This window comes from Anomaloglossus baeobatrachus, chromosome 3 (assembly GCF_048569485.1).
Source record: "Anomaloglossus baeobatrachus isolate aAnoBae1 chromosome 3, aAnoBae1.hap1, whole genome shotgun sequence".
NCBI classification, from domain to species: Eukaryota; Metazoa; Chordata; class Amphibia; order Anura; family Aromobatidae; genus Anomaloglossus; species Anomaloglossus baeobatrachus.
Window position 1 is genome coordinate 465685033 of NC_134355.1, and position 21829 is coordinate 465706861.

General features: G+C 45.3%; 1 protein-coding gene across 5 annotated transcripts in view; it reads left to right on the forward strand.

Annotated features, from left to right (window-relative positions):
• The window catches only part of MCF2L2 (MCF.2 cell line derived transforming sequence-like 2), a 644468-nt gene that overhangs the window by 426930 nt on the left and 195709 nt on the right, over positions 1 to 21829 (forward strand). For all 5 annotated transcript variants that reach the window (XM_075340561.1, XM_075340557.1, XM_075340558.1 and 2 more), the window contains exons 17-18: positions 9132 to 9247; positions 16510 to 16579. In XM_075340561.1, coding sequence (XP_075196676.1) covers positions 9132 to 9247; positions 16510 to 16579 — 186 coding nt within the window. The remainder of the gene's footprint in view (positions 1 to 9131; positions 9248 to 16509; positions 16580 to 21829) is intronic.

A 21829-nucleotide genomic window follows, 5' to 3' on the forward strand; every position in this document is an offset into this window, starting at 1 on the left:
TCTTCATCCATGTGATCGGATAGTTCTATTTTAATCTACCTTTTGGTTTTATATATTTATGCCATTTGCAGGATTCTTGCAAATTATTGTAGTAGTTGATGCTTTATTTTTCTCTTACACAAGATTTTAACAATAACATATTAGGAGATAGTTTTTCAGCTTCCCCTTAAATGACTTAATGGAAGAAATGTATATGTACCAGGGGATAGTCAGAGTCAACTCCATATAGTAAGGCTATGTGCACAGAGTTTTTGAGCTTGTCCATTTAAAAAAAACACCTGAAAATAGCTTCAAAAACACGATTGACTTTTATTCATATAATAATAATGCTAATAATAATTTTATCTAAATGGCGCCAACATATTCCACACAACTTTTCTATTTAGCGGGATATGTACAGACAATAAAAACAAAGCAAAGTGACACATAGTTAAACAGTTACATGAAGCGTGAGGGCTCTGCTTGCAAGCTTACTGTAATGCTCGCTGATCGAGCAAGTGGTTAGGGGATCCACTGGACTGAAGGTACTGATCACTGGCCTGGAAGAGGAAACTAGAACAGCTACTGAAACTTAGCTAAAATCACAGGAGGTGGCGATAGACACACATTCTGGTAGGTAGATGACATAGGGTTGCCCGAGGGGAGCAATAGTACCTCGGCAGCTGGCACCACAGACACAAACAGTCTCTGGTTGTAGAAGCCGCAGCAGTGGATCTTACCGGAGCGGCCGGTGTAGATAATTGCAGCACCAGTAACGGATCTCGTATGAGCAGCCGGTATGGATAGGTGCGGCAGCAGTGGACATCATAGGAGTGGCCGACTTGGGTAGTTGCAGGAACAGACTTGATATGCACTGAAACAGACAGGAATCAGCAACAGCATACAGCATAGTAACAGCAGTGGCAGCACAAGGGACCTGAGAACTAACAAGGTATAGAACTCGTTGCCTAGGCACCTCCCTTAAGGGAAGGTGCCTTAAATACCTGCTGCTTCTCATCTCTGCTGAGAGGCACTTCCAGGTCAGGGTGTACTGTCCCTTTATTAAAAGGGTATGACTGCTCAAACAATGGGAAACAGCAGCAGTGACCGGAGACAGAGCAGACACCCCTGGGTGGTGGAAAGGTGAGAGTGCCGGTGTTCTCACCGGGGAAGGAAGGACAGTGAGGGGACGCCGGTACGAGCGTTACACTTACAATGTATGAGGAAATGGGGGAACACAATAGGTTAAAGAAGAAGAAGAAGAGCGGGTAAAAACAATACAGTGAAGAAGCAGTCAGAGAGATAGGAAGAGAACCAGGAGTGAATGATGTCTTTGAGACCAATAGATTAGGAGCATTGTGAGGAGGACCTGGTGATCCACAGTATCAAATGCAGCAGAACGATCCCAAAGAAACAGTAGGGAGTAATGTCCATTGAATTTTATTGTTAATAGGTCATTAGAGAATTTAGTAAGGGCAGTTTTAGTAGAGTGTAAAGGCCCAGTCCCACACAACGACTTACCAGCGATCCCGAAAATGATGCGACCTGATAGGGATCGCTGGTAAGTCGCTGGGAGGTCACTGGTGAGATGTCACACAGTCAGACCTTACCAACGATGCAGGAACGATACAGGTCACAGTAGCGACCTGTATAACGATCTCAGCAGTCACTGTGACCCTGTCACACAGTGTCAAACACAGCGATGTGTCCTACCCAGCAGGACATCGCCTTTGAAGAAAATGGCCTGGACCATTCGGCAACGACTAGAGATCTCCCAGCAGGGGCCTGATCGCTGGTAGGTGTCACATATAACGAGATCGCTAATGGGATCGCTACTGCGTGACTCAGCAGCGATCTCACTAGCGATCTCATTATGTGTGACAGTACCTTAAGGAGCGGAAACTGGATTGTAATGGGTCAAGAAGAGAGTTATCTAACAGCTAGCAGATTAGACAAGAGTGGACCAAATGTTCCTGGAATTTAGAGATAAAAGGAAGATTAAAGACAGGTCTCTAGTTAGCAGTGTATTTTTGGGCGAGGGATTTTTTTTTTTTTTAAGTAAACCGATTATGACAGCGTGTTTGAATGAAGAAGGAAGAATACCAAATGAAAGAGAGAGGTTACATTTTTTTGTTAGGTAGGTAGTGATGGTTGGAGACAGGGACTGGAGGAGATGTGAGGGAATAGGGTCACTGGTGCAGTTTGTAGGGCAGGAAAAAGTGAGGAGCCTGGTCACTTCTTCTTTCATACTCTCGAAGATGGAAAATGAGCTTGAGGTGTGGGAAGGGATCCAGGCGCTGAGAGGATCTTGCAAAAATGTCCTGACAGATGTAGTTGTTTTTTTTGTAGGAAATAAGTGACCAGATTGTCACTGCTGAGGTTAGTGACCGGGGCCTGTACCTTAAGGCTCAGGAGGGAGTGGAAGTTTTCGAAGAGCCGTTTTTGACTGTCAGCTAGTGATGTGATGAGGGTGGTAAAGTAGACTTATGCCTTATGCGGGCGTCACACGGTACGATCTATCTTGCGATCGCACGAGCAATCGTACCTGCCCCAGTCGTTTGTGCGTCACAGGCAAATCGCTGCCCGTGGCGCACAAAGTCGTTAAACTGCCGTCACACGTACTTACCTGCTGAGCATCGTCGCTGTGGGCAGCAAACATCCACTTCCTGAAGGGGGTGGGACGATAGGCGTCACAGCAGCGTCACACAGCCGCCGACCAATAAAAGCGGAGGGGCGGAGATGAGCGGGACGTAAACATCCCGCCCACCTCCTTCCTTCAGCATTGCCGGCAGCCGCAGGTAAGCTGCAGTTCATCATTCCCGGGGTGTCACACGGAGCGATGTGTGCTACCCCGGGTACGATGAACAACCGACGCAGGGAAGAATAAACGATTTTTAAAAAATAAACGACGAGTACACGATACACGATTTGTAACCGATTTGCGATCGTTCGGAGTCACTCTTAGGTGTCACACGGGACGACGTCGCCAATGAAGCCGGATGTGCGTCACGAAATACGTGACCCCGAATACATATCGCACGATGGATCGTCTCGTGTGACGCCCGCATTATACTGGTGGAAGTCTTCTGCTGAAAGTGATTTTCTCCACAGACACTTGGCACACCTTGAGCAAACCCTGGAGAAAACATGTTTAAAGTGTACCAGAGTTGCTGCTGCCTGTGTCTTTTTGCTTGTAGCAGGTACCGCTTCATTCAAGGCACTCTCCAATCTATTATTATAATGTGACAATACCAAGTCTGGACAGGAGAGGAGATGGGAGCTAAAGATGACTGTATATTGTTCATAAGCGGCTTCTATTGTAAAAACCAAGCTATTTCACCAACTAACTTTTAATATCCATGTGTGCATGTGTGGCGCCCCTGAGGCTTCAGTTGCCACAGAGTATTGCACCCAAATTTGGGTGTAATGCTAAACCCGGATCCTGAGAAGATCAGTCCCGGTTTCACCACATTACACACTCAAATACATACCAGGTTGCCCTGTTCCCACTGGGGACTGGGCTAGGGTCGGGTAATAGAGGGGTCGCCGACAGAGTAGCATTTACAGGATGCCCTCAACAGGGGCCCCAGTCCCACTAGCTTAGGACCTGGGAGAAGGGAGGTGCAGCCAGCAGGGGGAGTCAGGAGCCAACACAACAGTTACAGAATTTTCCAGCCGGAGAGGAAGGGAGCAGTCGCATCTCACGAAAGGAGGAGAAAGTTCACACGATTGCCATGGGGAAAGTGAATCTGCTCCCCACAGAATCGATGCCATGCAGGGCGGCAGGACCCTAGGGAAGATCATACTTCACGTTGGTTTTGCAGAATCTGCCTGGACAGGGAAAATTTCAAGCTTCCCTGACCACACAGCGCCTGACAACACAGTGCCAGGGAGGATCCGGGGACTCGCATCAAGCCGGACCCCATATCGGAACCGCGGCACCTGCATATAGGGACAAGAGTACATCTCATGAAACCCAGAGTCTCATCGTCACTTCAAGCCAGGGGATCCATAGACAAGCGTTACAAGAAAACCCACCGAACACCAAACCGGACTGATCTCTAAAGGGATTCGGGTTTGACGGAGCCCATCATTGCAAGTGACTGGTATTACCTGGGTGAGCGGCACCGTACCAAAGTGAGTAAACAACCTGGAACCGCAGTGATAGACTCTGACTCTTTATTACCGGTACTGCCGCTCTGAGCCACCATTACTACTCTGCTCATCATCCTCCCCGGGGCCCACTCCACCTGTCGGGAGCGATACCACCCATAGCTGCTACTACCATCTGCCCCGGAGGACAGCAACATCAGCGGCTACCCATTCCCTGGCGCATACCACAGGTGGCGTCATGACAAACACCTCACAACGCCTCGGGGCAATGGAGCCAGGCTAGGCCGCCCGTGACGAGGACAGTCGACGGCGCAGCGACGAGTAGGTTACCGCACCTGCCCCGTGGGGCGCTACACAAGGATTTTTTTTTATCAATTTAATACAAATATTTTATATAGTTTTTTTTATCTCAATTCCCAATGAACATTATAGGAAAAAATTTCACATGCAAAATGAAGAGAAAAATTAACACAGTCCTATTACTTTTTACAACATGTACAGTAGCATTAAATTTAAATTGTAATAGTTATAGTTGGGACTCTGGAAAGTAGAACTAGTGATGAGCGAATACGAACTGTAAAGTTCGGATTTTTAGTTCAGGTGCTATTGTATGTAAACCACTAGACTGAGCATCAGAGTCCTCTGGTACGCTCAGTGCTCGGCCTAGTGCAAGCTGCTTGATAATCCCTGAATGTCTCTGACTGTGGGTAAAAACAGCGTTATCAGATGTAGTGTGTACAAATAAAAAAAAAACGCCCTACGTCCCCCAGAAGTGCTCTGTTTATGGCTGGCTGTAAGTGGGCGGAGAGCCGAACTTCCCAATCAGTGATTTCCAATGGGGTTTGGGCTCCGGGATCCAGTTCAGGTCAAGTTCAGGTTCCTAACTGAACCGTATCTAAAGTCCCTTTGAACCCAGTAAACCCGAACTTCCACAGGTCCGCTCATCTGTAGCTTTGTTTATTTCCCACCCTTACCTCAGCGCCATACTAACACACATTAATGAGTAGCAACTGGGATATTGATATTCACAATTATCATATAAGGGCCATGTCATTTTACTATACTCTGCTCTTTTACAGATTGAATGCTATAAATTGACGCATGTGTTCATGTAGGTCCATCTAAACTACTACAAGCAAACCAATGTAGTTACTTTGTTATAATTGTTCATTATATATTATACAATGTATTTAGTTCCTGATTATGCTGTTTTCAACAGTATTCTATCCCTTAAAGGGGTTTTCTCATTCCCAATTTTGGCCCAATTAAAAAAACAATTACTCACTTTCTGTGCTAGCGCAGTTACAGGAGTGTCAGCGCCACGTTAAACAGGACTCACACTGCCAAGAACTATGGCAGCCAATGAACACTGAAAGACGTATTATTATAAATTGTTCAGTGCACATTGTTTACTGCGGTATGCCTGTGTAAAAAGGCTACTAAATTGTCGACAATTTACAAAGGTTTACTGATCAGCGATCGTTTAGTGCCTCCATTTCATCCTTATAAACGGACCACATTTATGTGTCAAAGTTCGATTTCGAACTTCTGACCTGAATTCATCAGCCTCATAGGCATGTGTGAGAATGTTAAGTTATGAGACCCATGATCAGTTTGTGCATTACGGTCTTTACTCAGACTGTGACACAAGATTGTGTGAATCCAGTTGAAAAGTTAGATAACAGCCCTAGGTTTTGAGTTTTCAGCCTGTGGATTTAAGCAAGGAGGTCATTGGTCACTTATAGCAAAGATCTTTAATATGGTGATGAATTGAAATAGAAAAATGCAAAACCTGACCATAGACATGAGCTAGCTGTCTAATTATAAATCATGTAGCCTTAAGTTTGACAAAGGTGAATATTATTCCAGTGGAGTATGGGAGATGGAGAACTTCCAGATATTCAGATACCTCTGGTGTCATCGTCTAGGAATCATTTGGATTATGCAATAATCCGGCTCTATATGTTTCTACTTATGCATATTACCTAGGCTAAGTCTGAAAAGGCCATAATTGTCCTTGGAGTTTACCAAACATTCTATCCACCCAAAAGTGTATAAAATACTGTATTAAAAAGTAAAAAAGATGGAGAAGTAACTTCAACTAAACATAAATCAGTAAGAAGGGAATGTGCAGTCTCAAAAACTTTGTATTTTTGTGGTTTAGTCACTAGTCATGTACTAGTCATCATCTTCAAGACTGCAAAGCCGTCATGTACCACTAAACAGGGTATCCTTCCATGGAAATAATAGAATTGAGTTGACTAAAAGGTCATTCAGATGATTGTTAATATAAAAGGGAGTGTACCAAGTTGAGGAATATGATACTTCAATCCTTTTAGTGGTGACACAATAGTGCTGAAAAGGCAATCTTTAATGAATGTCCTAAATGTACATACACACAATGTATGAACAGATAGGCTTGGTATGTAATACACAAAACTCATATGGCAATGATCAACCATATTATGTGTATTGTAGAGATTGGTTCTCTCAGATAGGTATTAGGTAGCATTCACATAGGTAATATGTTTGCTTTAAATATGTACCGTTTTATTGATTTCATAAAACTACTAGGGGTTAAACAACCAAAAACAGCCTCTTCTAGTCAAAAAGGTATAATAGCAAATAAACCGTTGATTTAGCAGGCACTTATATGTCAGTAAGGGCTCGCTCAAACAGTTTACAGTTTGTTTTCTTGGAGCAAACCCTCCATTAACAAGGGGTTCGGTTCTACCAGTATCGATGTCCTTTTCAGCCTGAGCTCCTGTAGCTTCCAGTACCAAACAGATGTATTCCACTCCGTCCACAGCTCCCATTGAATAGCCAGGTCCCTCAGCAGTTTCCACATATTGCACTTTGTTCAATCCCTAGAAGACTCAGAGACTCAGGTGAACACATGCCCTGAACCTAAGGCCCCTTTCACATTGCGTTTCAGTGGCTCTGTTGGGGCATACGTCCGAAATCCCGCCCCTCCCCCCACAAAACAAGTTTCGGACGTATGCGCCGTTAGGGCCATTGAGTATAATGGAGCAGACAGAGCAAACTTATGCTCTATCTTGCACCATTTTCGGGTGTATTTGCTTTTTTAGGCGGACACCCGAACGTAGTCTGCTATGCCTGGGCATCCGCCTGCAGAAAGCGTATACACCCGAAAATGGTGCAAGACAGAGCATACGCTTGCTCTGTCTGCTCCATTATACTCAATGGCCCTGTCGGCACATACGTCCGAAACATGTTTTGTGGGGGGAGGGGCAGGATTTCGGACGTATGCCCCGACGGAGTCACTGAAACACAATGTGAAAGGGGCCTTAGTCAAAGCTAGCCAGGTGCATGTAATCAAGCCCTGCAGTACTAAGCTGGGTTTACACACTGCAACATCGCAAAGGACATCGCTGTAACGTCACCGGTTTGGTGACGCAATAGCGATGTTGTTTGCGATGTTGCAGTGTGTGAAACTTATCAGCGACCTGGCCCCTGCTGTGAAGTTGTAATTGTTACAAATCGTTCAGGACCATTCCTAGGTCCTTTGTTTCCAGCTGTGCAGCATGCATCGCTGGAAAGTTTCAGTGTGTGAAAGACTTTGCAGAGACTTTGTTAGCAACTTCCCTTTGAAAAGGCTGCTTATCAACGTCCCCAAACAACCAGCTAGGTCGCTCTGCAGGTCCGGATCTCTGTTGAGTTGTTGGCGAGGTTTGCCTGTTTGAACGCTCACCAGAGACTTAGCAGAGACTTAGGGAGGTCGCTATTGCGTCACCAAACCGGTGACGTTACAGCGATGTCCTTTGCGATGTTGCAGTGTGTAAACCCAGCTCTAGAATTTAACCCAGTCCTACCTGGATTTGCCATATTATGTACCCGTTTGGCATATTAATTGTCTATGATAACTGTAATTAGCTTTTAGTACAATCCTTTTGGATAGCTGACCACTGCTATGTGGCAGAAAAACATAATTCTCAGTATGAGTGGTTGTTCCCACTGATTATAAAGTGACAAATCTTAGCAAATTGCCATCACTTTATGAGATAAAAGACCCTTTAGCTGGTTGCTCACAAGTCTAGTGGTCTAATTGGCCTGAACAAACATGCCAGAGGACAATGGCAGCTATCTATTGAAAATTTTATATGTCGGCTTAGTTATTATTCACTCGCTATCATCTCCTATAGTTGAAAGGTGATTTGTGCCAAACTACAGATCTGTATGTTATCAATTGTAGTTCAAGCTAGGACTTGAGCAGAGAAGTATCAGTGAGTTGTAATAATACTCTATGGCTATTATGACTAAGGCGGGCTTTGCACACTACGACATCGCAGGCCGATGCTGCGATGCCGAGTGCGATAGTGCCCGCCCCCGTCGCAGCAGCGATATGTGGTGATAGCTGGCGTAGCGAAAGTTATCGCTACGCCAGCTTCACACACACACTCACCTGCCGTGCGACGTCCCTGTGGCCGGCGACCCACCTCCTTGTTAAGGGGGCGGGTCGTGCGGCGTCACTGCGACGTCACACGGCAGGCGGCCAATCAGAGCGGAGGGGCGGAGATGAGCAGGATGTAAACATCCTGCCCACCTCCTTCCTTCCGCATATCCTACGGAAGCCGCAGTGAGGCCGGTAGGAGACGTTCCTCGCTCCTGCGACTTCACACACAGCGATGTGTGCTGCCGCAGGAGCGAGGAACAACATCGGACCGTCGCGTCAGCGTAATTATGGATTACGCCGACGCTGCACCGATGATACGATTACGACGCTTTTGCGCTCGTTAATCGTATCATCCAGCCTTTACACACTGCGATGTCGCATGCGATGCCGGAAGTGCGTCATTTTCAATTTGACCCCACCGACATCGCACCTGCGATGTCGCAGTGTGCAAAGTGCCCCTAAGATGTCAACCATGAAAGACCAACCATGAACTATAAGTTGTTCAGAAAACGGTACTCTAAAATACTTTGTATAGCCAGGTTTAATAGAGGACCAATCAATATAGATAAAGAATACCTTGTTAATGAAATTATATAAATATTTCTGTACCTGTTGTTGACTACAGGGATACGCAACGTCACTGGACAACCCAGAAATGAATCCTTTGATTCCTGTTGTATTACAAAATAACAAAGATGTCCTTTTTGGAAACCTTCCTGAAATCTATGAATTTCACAAAAGGTATATATAATGCGTTTTAAAATCAATTGTGAAATGTAGAGCAATAAAGCAAAATGAGTCTATTGTAATAGAGGGATCTTTCTTTAGCACACCAAGTAAGTTGTTACTGTGCATAGTAACAAAGTTCTATATTGTATAATTGAATTGGCTTAGCTGCCCACATGAACACTGTCAAATGTATAATGTGCTTCGATAATTACAAAAACTGGACAAATGCTACAATAATATATGTGGTTGTCAGTAGTGATGGGTGAACCTGGACTGTGAGGGGTACTTTGCACACTATGACATCGCAAGCCGATGCTGCGATGTCGAGCGCGATAGTCCCCGCCCCTGTCGCAGCAGCGATATCTTGTGATTGCTGCCGTAGCGAATATTTTCGCACATGCACACGCACATTTTTGCTTCACATGCACTCACCTGCCCTGCGACGTCGCTCTGGCCGGCGACCCGCCTCCTTACTAAGGGGACGGGTCATGCGGCGTCACAGCGACGTCACACGGCAGGCAGCCAATAGAAGCGGAGGGGCGGAGATGAGCGGGACGTAAACATCCCGCCCACCTACGTCCTTCTGTGTGCTGCCGCAGGAACGAGGAACAACATTGTACCGTCACTGCAGCTACATTATAGAAATGTCGGACACCACACCGATGATACCATTACGACGCTTTTGCGCTCGTTAATCGTATCATAAAGGATTTACACACTACGATATTGACAGCGACGCCGGATGTGCGTCACTTTCAATTTGACCCCACCGGCATCGCACCTGCGATATCGTAGTGTGCAAAGTGCCCCTAAAAGTCCGGATCCATGCTGCTTACCTAGTATCTGTGCACCGATTCCAGGCCCAGAGTTCTCAGGGAACTCTGGGTAACTATCTGGAACCAACCACACAGTTAATTACAAAAAAATAAAGGAATAAGAAAATAGGAATAAAGCAGGCTCGTTTCTTACCAGTCTCCATGCGGCTGCTCATTAACCTCATGCATATGCACTGCTTCCTCTACCCACCAGCAGTCCTGGCATCTGTGATTGGTTGCAGTAAGACTGCGCCCCCACCCTGTGTGACAGCGTGTGTGACTGCTTAGAATCACAGACTCTGTAGGTGCCTGTATAGGGGTGTAAAAATAATTAATAAAAAAAAAATGGGGTAGGGATTACAATACTAAGAACAAATAAAACATATGGCTACAGGCTGCAGCCCCCAGCCATGAGCTTTACAGCCTACAGCCCCCAGCCATGTGCTTATCTTGGCTGTGTATCAAAATAAAAGGGAGCCCATGCAGATTTTCTTTATTAATTTATTATTTATATAAATAAATAATTTTAAAAAATGTCCTGCGGTCCCACCCAATTTTGATACCCAGTCATGATAAAGCCGACAGCTGGGGGTTGGTATTCTCAGGCTAGGGAGGCCCATGAATATTGGGCCCCCCAGCTTAAAAATAGCAGTCTGCAGCCACCCAGAATTGTTCCATCTATTACTCTGCTCATCCCGATTGCCCTGGTGCGGTGGCAAGTGGGGAATAAGGAGTTAACGACAGCTCACAGCTGCCACTAAGCCCTAGATTAGTAATGGGAGGTGTCAATGAGACCCCCCCCTTTACTTATCTGGAAGTGAAAAGATATATAAACACAAACACCAAAATAAAATCCTTTATTTGAAATGAAATACAAACAAACCCACCCTCTGCATCTCCTGGCAAAAAAATTGCATCACTATCGCATCAAAACATTGTGTTTTCTTTTTTGTTTTTCTGCAAGATTTGGTGGAGTATAGTGTATAAATTTCTGCACCAAATCTGCATCTCTTGGCAAAAAAATGCAGTTTTCTGCTGAAGATGCAGGTGTGGGAAATCAGTGATCTCACCTAAGGTGAGATCACTGAGTTCAATGAGGTCACATGAGGTCAGTTTACCTGCAGTCACAGGTGGGGTACCGTGGTAACCTCCACCTTCGACCGCAAATAAACTGAGTGATTTCATTGCTCACAGCTGCGGCCCAGTCAGTCTGTGCCTTAAGCCACAGCGTGTGCTCATATTCTGTGCCCGAGAGCTGTGATTTCAGTATGTAGCAGAGCTGGCATTGTCGTGGGATCTCATGTGGATTACGTCAGAACTGGATGTTTGGGGTTAATAAATTGGAGAAAGAGGGTTTTATTGTATTTTATTTCAAATAAAGGATTTTTTCAGTATTTATATCTACAGTCCCTGACAGAAGTTCTGTCACTTATCCATGTTATGTAAATAAAAGCTTATAATCTGACTTTAAAATCATCCATTGGTTTCATAAATTACTCTTTTGAAAGCTGAAACCCTCCCAAATTTTGTTTAGGTTATGAAAATAAAGTTCATGCAAAGCTAAAATATTGATCATTTAATGAACACAGAAAGGTCAGATTTTGGCAACACAAACGTTTTGTCGCCCACAAAAAGTAATGTGAAATTAAAACAAATAATTAACTTCTAATACAAATGTGATGCCCTGGACTAGCCAGGTAGTCACAGGTAGGCCCTTGCATAACACCCGTCCCTCTAAAAAGGTAACAGCAGCCAACCACACTAAAACCTCATCACCTCCCTCAGAGTTTGATGGTCACACCAAGGGGCGGAGCCAGGCAGTTGGCCACACCCACCGCGGAGTCCAGAGGGCCTGAGGCAGGAGAACAGTAGTCAATTCAGTGCAGTTCAAGTTCACAGTCAGATTAGTCACGCGAGTGAAAGAGAAGAGTGCAGCAGGCCTGTGGTGACAGGTCTGCAGCGGAAACTGACATGTGCCAGGGTCGTAGCCCTGGTACCTTGGCTAGGAGGCAGGCGGTGGCCTGACCTGCAGGAGCCAGGAACACGACCAGGTGGAACCGTAAGGGACCGGGACAGGTTAGTGGCCCGCCGGTACCGAACCCGGGAACCAACTGGAAACGGGGGCACAAGGGGGGTACCCAGACCCAGAACGAGGCCCAGAAGCCACTGGACCACGTCGAATTCATTGATTGAGGTCTGGACCTTAGGTCCTTTCCCATCCCAAGACCCGAAAGAAGGCAACAGCCCACCGAGGGGGATAGAAAGCCACCGCATAGGCAGAGAGATCCCACCGGCCAGCGCCTGCGGGCAAACAGACTCCACCGATACATACACAGCCGGGGAGCGGACTCTCGCTGCTAAGGCACAGGCAGTCTACACGAACATAACAGGTTGCAGGAAGAAGGCCAGGACCACCAACTCGGGTGGGGGACAAGACGCAGCCGGCTGCGGGCACCGACCACCATCACCTTTGTTCATCAGAGACTTGAGTGTGTCAGTAATCGTTAGTACAACAGTGTCATCCAGCCGCGCACCGCCCTGCACCGCCCAACTGTCACTCTCCCCCAGTAGGCCCCGCGGCCACCATCCCTGCCCACGGAGGGGTTAACATCTTGCTGCACTACCATCTCCCCCGGGTGCCCCGTAACTGCAGCGGTGGTGTCTACACCTTCACCACGTCCCGTGGGTGGCGTCACAAACACAGACACGGCTCCGGCCGTACACCTACCTAACCACCCCCACCGAGATCACGAGCATCCCCTTGCAGAGTGACGTGACCCCCGGGTCTGGAGGCGCTCGAGCCACCCACCAATTGAGCCCGGACCTGAGCGTCTCGGCTGCAGCCGAGCGCGGGGTGGTACACAAAGATGTGTTGCATAACATTGGTGAATGAAGTTGTGGTGCTATTAGAGCCATATTTAATATTTTGTGTGACTTACATGAGCTTGAAGGACTGCATCCATGCAGTTCAACAATGATTCATACAATTTATTGATGAAGTCATAAGGAATAGCAAAGAATGCAGTCTTACATACCTCCCAGAGTTCATCTAGATTCTTTGGTTTTGTCTTCCAAGCTTCCTCTTTCATCCTACCCCAAACATGCTCAGTGATATTCATGTCTGGTGACTGGGCTGGCCAGTCCTTGAGCACCTTGATCTTCTTTGCCAGGAGGAACTTTGTTGTAGACATGGATGTATGAGAAGGAGCACCATCCTGCTGCAGAATTTGACCCCTTTTATGATTTGGAATGTAAGAAGTAGCTAATACTTCTTGATATTTTAGTCTTTTGATATTGCCTTCCACCTTGCAAATGTTTTGCACACCCCCATACTGAATGTAACCCCAGACCATGATCTTTGCACCACCAAACCTAACTTTTCTGGATCCATAATGGCTCCAGTAGGTCTCCTGCAAGCATTTGCGGTGGCTGTGGTGTAATTCAACTGAAGATCCATCAGAGAAATACACCTTCTGCCACTGTTCTAGCATCCATCTGTTTAGCAGGCTGTGGGACTTGGCAAATGTCACACTTTTTTTTAATTACCTTTTGTTTAGTACTGGCTTCTGGGCAAGGATTCGACCATGGAGGCTATTTCGAGACAGAATCCAGTTCTAGTTGACACAGGGATTTGAGGTGACCAGGCCTTTTAGAGCTCTGCTGCAGTGGAAGAGAGGCTGGCTTTGGATTTTCTAACCAACAAACGTTCCTTCTGAGCAGTTGTCTTGCGGAGTCTGCCAGACCTGGGCTTGTCAAAAACATCTCCAGTCTCTTCAAATCTAATTTTAATTCTTTGTACTTGACGCAGAGACACATTAAAGGTGTCAGCCACCTCTGCAGTGGATCTGTTCTTCAGCCTCTTGATAACCAAGGCTTTGGTCGCATGGTGGATTTTTGGCATGTTGTCAGAGGTCAAGTTGCAGTTCAACTGAAGGTCTGGGGTGCTGGGTTTCTTTTCATACACACCCACTAATTAACCGATCATTTATTGAGCACAGGTGAGAATGTAAACTAGGATTGGGTGCATTATATGACAAGGTGACAAAACCTTTATCTTGCAAAAATCTGACCTTTCTCTGTTCATTCAATGATCAATATTTCAGTTTTACAGCAACTTTATTTTCATAACCTAAACCAAATTTGAGAGGGTTTCAGCTTTCAAAAGAGTAATTTATGAAACCAATGGATGAATTTAAAGTCAGGTTTAAGCGTTTATTTACATAACATGGATAAGCGACAGAACTTCTGTCAGGGACTGTATTTCTTTTCAATTACAGGGTTTGTAATGGTGGGGTCCTATAGATGCGTCCCATTATTAATCTAGGGCTTAGTGGCAGCTGTGAGCTGACATTAACTCCCTACATTACTCCAATTGCCACCGCACCAGGACAATTGGGATGAGTGGGGTAAAGTGATGGCATTGTCGCATCTAATGGATGTGACAATTCTGGGTAGCTGAAGGCTGCTATTTTTAGGCTGGGAGGGGGCAATAACCATGGGACTCCCCGGCCTAAGAATACCATCCCCAGCTGTCGGCTTTGTCATAGCTGAGTATCAAAATTGGGGGAAGAGCACGCCGGGTCACACCAAGTGATTTCACCACTCAGTCAGTCTCTGCCTGAAGTCACAGCATGCAGACATGTTCTGTGCCCATGCGCTGTGACCTCTCAATGTAAAAAGCAGATCTGTCATTAACCCTGATATTACCCCAACTGCCACCACACCAAGGCATTTGAGATGAGCCAAGTAAAGTGCTGGGATTATAGTAACTAATGGATGCAACAATTCTGGGTGTCTGCAAGCTGCTGTTTTTAGGCTGGGGGGGCCAATATCCATTGGATTCCCCAGCCTGAGAATTCCAGCCCTCAGCTGTCAGCTTTATCATGGCTGAGTATCAAAAATGGGGAGACCGCACACCGTGTTTTTTTAAATTATTTATTTAAATAATTTTAAAAAAGCCAGATGGTGTCTTTCTTATTTTGATACGCAACCAAGATAAGCATACGCTGTGGTCTGGAACCTGTAGCAGTAAGGTTTATCTGTGCTGGGTATCATAGTATGGGGGGACTCTACGCCAGTTTTTTTTATTCATTTATTGTTACACCACAATAGAGGTGCACACATCGTGTGTGATTCCAAACAGTCAGACATGCTGTCACACAGGGTGGGGCCGCTGTCTGACTGCAACCAATCACAGACGTCGGAACTACCGGTGAGTGAGGGAGCAGTGCGTATGCATGAGGTTAATGAGTGGCTCCAGAAGTAGTGTTACAGCTGGGCGGAAGACTCAGTAAGTATAATGCACCTGTTCTAATCCCTCTAGCCCTTTCTACCACCATTTTAAAGAGCATGATTTAGGTCCCCATAGAATTATTTGGGGATCGGCGTCCAGGCAGATATCCGGAATTAATTCCATGCTAAACAGTTTTTGGTTTTTTTTTGTTTTGTTTTTTTAAAAATCCTATTTGACTCGCCGATTCCGGATATCTGCTGGTTCACCCATCACAAGTTGTCAGTACAAAAAAAATCCATGTTATCCACGTTACAGCTAGTACTTTTACAGTACCGTTGGTCATGATTAAGAGGAAGTGATTTGCCTGGATTTTTTCCATTGTTTTTAAAAAAAATTTCATGAAAAGTCATGTTTTCATTTTTATTTGGCGGTTGCTGGATTCTTCCCTTTTTGTTCCACAAGTTGTTGAGGAAAGTAATGTGTGCAATCACTTATTGGTATTAGTGCGTTAGAAAGCTGTACCAAAATCATATCACAGTACATACTGCGATGCATTTATTGGCTGCAGATCTCTGGATCTGAACTCAGCAGTCTCAAAGGAATATATGAGAATCCTAAGATAGAGTCATGAAACCTATGGCCAGTCTTTGCATTAAAGTCTGTACTCGGATCACAACAATCCGGTTAGGTTAGGCAGGGATTAGCAATATGCACCCAGAACTACTCGTGGTTCTGTATGCATATTGCACCTGAGAGGTTCCCTTTAATCATGATCTTCTGAATAAATTGTCCAGCACATATGGGGGAGATCTATCAAGCCAACGGTGCCAGAATCCTGGCATAATTTGCACTAGCCGAAAATTATCTTTCATGACTTGCACGATATTGTGTTTCAGACAGTTTCTGCATCTTGGCCAACAAGAGAATATGGGCATCCTGAAAGAGGGCATGGTTTGTCCGAAAAGATCATAGCCTATCATTTACCCTACTCATCAACAAAAAAAGCACCACAATTTTGCCACATTTTGCGGGCACAAATTAAGCCTGCTAAAAGTGGTATAAACTTACACTAGACTCAAAATGATCCACCTGTTGCATGTTAAGTCTAGTCTACGTTTGCACTGTCTAAGAATAAGATAATATTGATTGATTGAATATGCCATATGCACTTACCTTGGCTTTTAAATCATTGCACTTTTTATATAGATTTTGTTCTCTTACTGTAGAACCTTCTTAAAAGAGCTGGAAAATTGCATTGAAGATGCAGATTCTCTTGGAAGATGTTTTTTAAAAAGGGTAAGTTAATTAATTCTGTATGATCACTGTACTTCAATGATAAAAATGCTTGTAGCTCAACGTTAACCCCCACATGAAGACTTGAAAATGACTTTTGGATGTGTAAAGAAGAACCACATCTCACTGCTGAGTTTAGACAGTGGCATAATCAGCAGGGGGGTCTTAGTGGGTGTGGCACTTGCCTAATGCGCATTTGGGTAAGGATGTGAAAAAAAGATGTAAAATTAGGGTTTCTCAAGGTTCTGCCTTCTTGTTTTCTTTAGGCTATGTGCCAACGGGACAATGTACCTGCAGATTTTGCCGCAGAAAACCTGCGGATTTATCTGGATTTTCCAGATAAATCCACAGGTTTAAGCAACTACTTTGCCTGTGGGATTTGGGGAGTGCTGTATCAATGCTGTGGTATGTGGGGCTGCGGAATATGCTGCGGATGTCCCGCATTTGCACGTAACTGCATGTCAATTATTCATGCGGAAATATCTGCAGAATTACCGCTACTCCACTATGGAGATACAGGGCGGGAATTCCGCAGGTATTTCCGCACTTATCCCGCAGGTTTATCACAACAAAAATGCTTGGAACCCGCAGCAATGGATAGTTGCGGATTCCGGGGAGCAGCTGCGGGAAACCTGCGGACAAACCTGTGGAAAAATCTGTGGGTACATTGTCCCGTGGGCGTATAGCCTTAAGGGCACTTTACACACAGTGACATTGCTAGCGATGTCACTGGTGAAAGCACCCGCCCCCGTTGGATGTGTGTTACGGGCAAATCGCTGCCCATGGAGCACAACATCGCTAACAGCCGTCACACGTACTTACCTGCCTAGCGACGTCGCTATTGCCGGCAAACCGCCTCCTTTCTAAGGGGGCAGTCCATGCTGCGTCACAGCGGCGTCACTAAGCGGCCACCCAATTGAAGCGGAGGGGCGTAGATGAGCGGGCGTAACATCCAGCCACCTCCTTCCTTCCTCATTGCCGGCGGCAGCAGGGACGGTGATGTTCCTCGTTCTTGCGGTGTCACACATAGCGATGTGTGCTGCCGCAGGAACGATGAACAACATCGTACCTGCAGCAGCAACAATATTTGAGATTAGAACGACGTGTCAACGATCAACGATATGGTAAGTATTTTTGATCGCTAACGGTCGTTCCTGCGTTTCACACGCAACAACACCGCTAACGAGGCCGGGTGTGCGTCACAAATTCCGTGACCCTAACGACATCTCGTTAGCAATGTCGTTGCGTGTAAAGTGGCCTTTACTGTTATAGTAACCAGACCTTCTTACAGGCTGTTGTAATTTCAATCCAGGCAGCAGTTCTTTTAACTGAGTTGCTTCAAGTTTTAAAATGGTTAAATTTCCTTTCATGAAATATCCTGTCATTCTCAAAAATAGAGGGATTTTCAGTTCTGTAGAGTACAGGTTGTCTCAGAATGGCCAGTTAACTAAGTACGAAGTGCACAATTTGCAGGCTCTATGGATCACTAGATCCAACCAGCTTCTCTGCTGCTGCAATTCTCACATAAGCAGAAGCAAATATGCCTCTGCTGGTTGCATTGGAGAGCACTTAGTTCAGGCCAGCTACCATGCCGTCGGCACGAACTATCAGTCTTCTGGAGCACAATGCAATCTTCAAAGAAAGAAGCCCTGGGGTGGGGAGCGGTACACCCATGAAGAAAAGAAGATGAGGACACCCCTTTAAGAACAACAGAAGAGAGAGATTGAGTGAGTATAGAGAATAATTCAGGAAAAGCATAGCTGTCACAATGACTATGGTATAGCGGGGAACTGGGGCTCCTAAGCTGTACTTCAAGCTAGGGGGCCCTATGATATCCCTAATGCCAGGGATACGCCTGATGGTGAGAGGCCTGAGGCTCCTTCCAGTCCCTGCTCCTGACCAGTCCTGATTAGTGATGGGCAAACCCGAACTTTAAAGTTCAAGCTCTGTACCAGATACCTAGTATCAGTATACCCGAACTCGGAGTTCTCAGGGAACTCTGTGTAACTATTCAGATTTGGCCGTCTATATAATTAAAAATAAAAGAAAGAAAATCATCAAAAAAGCAGTAGCATTATACTTACCAAGTCTCCTGTGCGGTTGTAACACTACTTCTGGGTCTGTGCATTACTCTCATACATATTCACTGCTTCCCCCTCTCACCGGGAGTAACGGCGTGTGATTGGTTGCAGTCAAACCGCTCCCCCAACCTGTGTTACTGCGTCTGTGATTGCTTTCAAAAATAAATAAATTTGTTGCTGATTTATACACCAAATTCCTGCACCAAATCTGCTTCTCCTGGCAAAAAAAACACATCAGTATCATATCAAAACCACATCGCGTTTAGATGTGTTTTTGCCAGAAGATGCAGATTTGGTGCAGAAATTTGGTGCAGAAATTTTATGTATAAATTTCAGCACCAAATCTGCATCTCCTGGCAAAATATCACATCAAAACTGCTTTGTGTTTTGATGCATTTTTTTGCCAGAAGATGCAGGAATTTGATGTATAAATTTCAGCACCATACGTATCTGCATCTCCTGGCAAAAAAATGTGGTTTTCTGCCAGGAGATGCAGGTCTTATTGAACCTCAGGTGAGGTCACTGAGTTCAATGAGGTCACCTGAGGTCAGTTTACCTGTGGTCACAGGTGGGGTACCATGGGAGCCCCTAGCTGTGACAGCAGATAAATTGAGTGATGTCATTGCTCACAGTTGTGGCTCGAGCCGGGATCGTCGTGGAACCTCATGTGGATTACTTCAAAACTTAGTGTTTGGGGTTAATAAATTGGAGAAAGAGGGTTTTTTTGCATTTTAATTAAAATAAAGGACTTTTTGGGTGTTCGTGTTTATTTCTTTTCACTTACAGGGCTCGTAATGGGGGGGTCTCATAGATGATTCCCATTACAAATTCAGGGCTTAGTGGCATCTGTGAGCTAACATTAACCCCCTATATTACCCCAATTGCCACCGCAACGGGGTATCGGAATGAGTCGGGTAAAGTGCTGGAATTGTCACATCTAATGAATGCAACAATTCTGGGCAGCTGCAGGCTGCTAATTTTAGGCTGGGGAGCCCAATAGCCATGGGCCTCCCCAGCTTGAGAATACCAGCCCCCAGCTGTCGGCTTTATCACACCATTTTTTAAAATTATTTAATTTTTTTATTTTATTTTTTTAAAAGCTGCATAGGGTAGCACTCAGCTGGGGGCTGCAACCTGTAGACCTGTGCTCAGTATCACAATATGGGGCACCCTATGACATCTTTTTATTTATTTATTTTTACACCACTATAGAGATGCAGAGAGTGTGTATGATTCCAAGCTATCACAGACACTGTCACACAGGGTGGGTTGTGGTCTGACTGCAACCAATCACAGATGTCGGGATTGCCGGTGGGTGGGGGAAGCAGTGAATATTTATGAGGATGATGAGCGGCCCTGGAAGTAGTGTTACAGCCGAGCAGGAGACTCGGTAAATATAATGGTCCTGCACTAATCCCCCTAGTTCTTTCTAGCACCATTTTAAAGCACAATGTTCGGATCCCCATAGACATATATAGAGATTGGTATCCAGGCATATGTTCAAAATTAATTTCGGTTCCAAACTGTGTTGTTTTTTTTAAATCCGGTTGGCCCCACCGATCCCAAATATCTGCTGGTTCGCCCATGTCTAGTCCTGATCTGATTCCCCCTCCCCCTACTCCCAAGGAGGGACAGGATATGAGTGTGATGAAACCCACAGTTAAAGATAGACAAGGGAAAACCAAAACTCTGTTAACAGCATGCACACATAAAGGTAAAGACAATAAGAGGTTTAGGAGGAAAAATAAGAGCAGAAAGAAAGCTACAAAACAACAGTGGTATACTCCACAACCTCACCAAGCAATGAGCACAACTTTTCACCAGTAAGTCTAGGACACCATGTAATAGTGTGTTTCCCCGGTCAGCAAGCAAAATGCAATCAGGCCTCCAGCAGTATCCATTGTCCTGTATCTGTGGGGGTTGTGTATATACTGTTCCCCTCTACAGGGGGCTGAGCTAGGAAGAGGTGTAGGAATCAGCCACATGTACGGGGAGTTAGTTGATGCTATGTCTGGTGAAGGGCTAGGATCTGTTGCTGCAGCTGGGTCCTGGGGCCCGTGTATGGACTATTGGACATTGAAGATCGGCTGCCACGTGGGATTATATTGTCTCGGCCACGCTACTGGATTTAAGGAACTTATCTAAGGACTGTTGTTGCATTTTGCTTGGCGTCGGATTACCGGGTGGCGCCCCCTGACCTGTTCTTTTGTTGCAGACTCTAAGGAATTATATTGATGTTTAGTGGTATCTTCTCATGGCCCCAATAAACTTCCTTTGGATTATTCACCGGCCTACTGTCTCTTCCTCCTCAGTCACACACCCCGTCACACACCACACCTCACAGACCACACCTCACAGACAAACACAGAATAAACTACAGCTGGCATGGGTGAAATGTTTAAAGCCCCCATCACAGATAGCGAGATCGCTAGCGAGATCGCTGAAACGTCACAGGTTTTGTGACGTATCAGTGACCTCGCCAGCAATATCGCTGTGTGTGACAAGCAAACTGGATGAGGATGTGACATTGATTTTCAGGGGAGGTATATGTAATTTTCGCAACTATATATATTTTTCATTTGTGTGTTTATGTGTTTGTATGTGTGCATCCAATTTTCTATGTAACTATATTTCTAAAGGTGCTATTGACATGAATGCCTTGCCAGCTGTCTGTGACAACCCATTTAATCTGCACAGGCAAAGAAATCAAACCATAGTTGTTCTGAAATTTAGTGATGTGTAATAATGAGAAATGACACAGGAAAAAGTATGGAACATACTTACTGAAATTTTATTAATACTTCATACAGAAGGTTTGTTGATGTTGATAGCTTCAAGACGCCTCCTATATGGAGAAACTGGTCACGTATTGCTCAGGTGTGATTTTGGTCCATTCTTCCACACAAACATTCTTCAAATTTTGAAGGTTCCATGGACTCCTTTTGTGAACTCTGAGCCTTAAGGGGGCTTTACACGCAACAACATCGCTAACGAGATGTTGTTGGGGTCATGGAATTCGTGACGCACATCCGGCCTCGTTAGTGACGTTGTTGCGTGTGAAACGCACGAACGACCGTTAATGATCAAAATTACTCACCTAATTGATCGTTGACACGTCGTTCTAATCCCAAATGTCGTTGCTGTTGCAGGATGCAGGTAGTTCGTCGTTCCT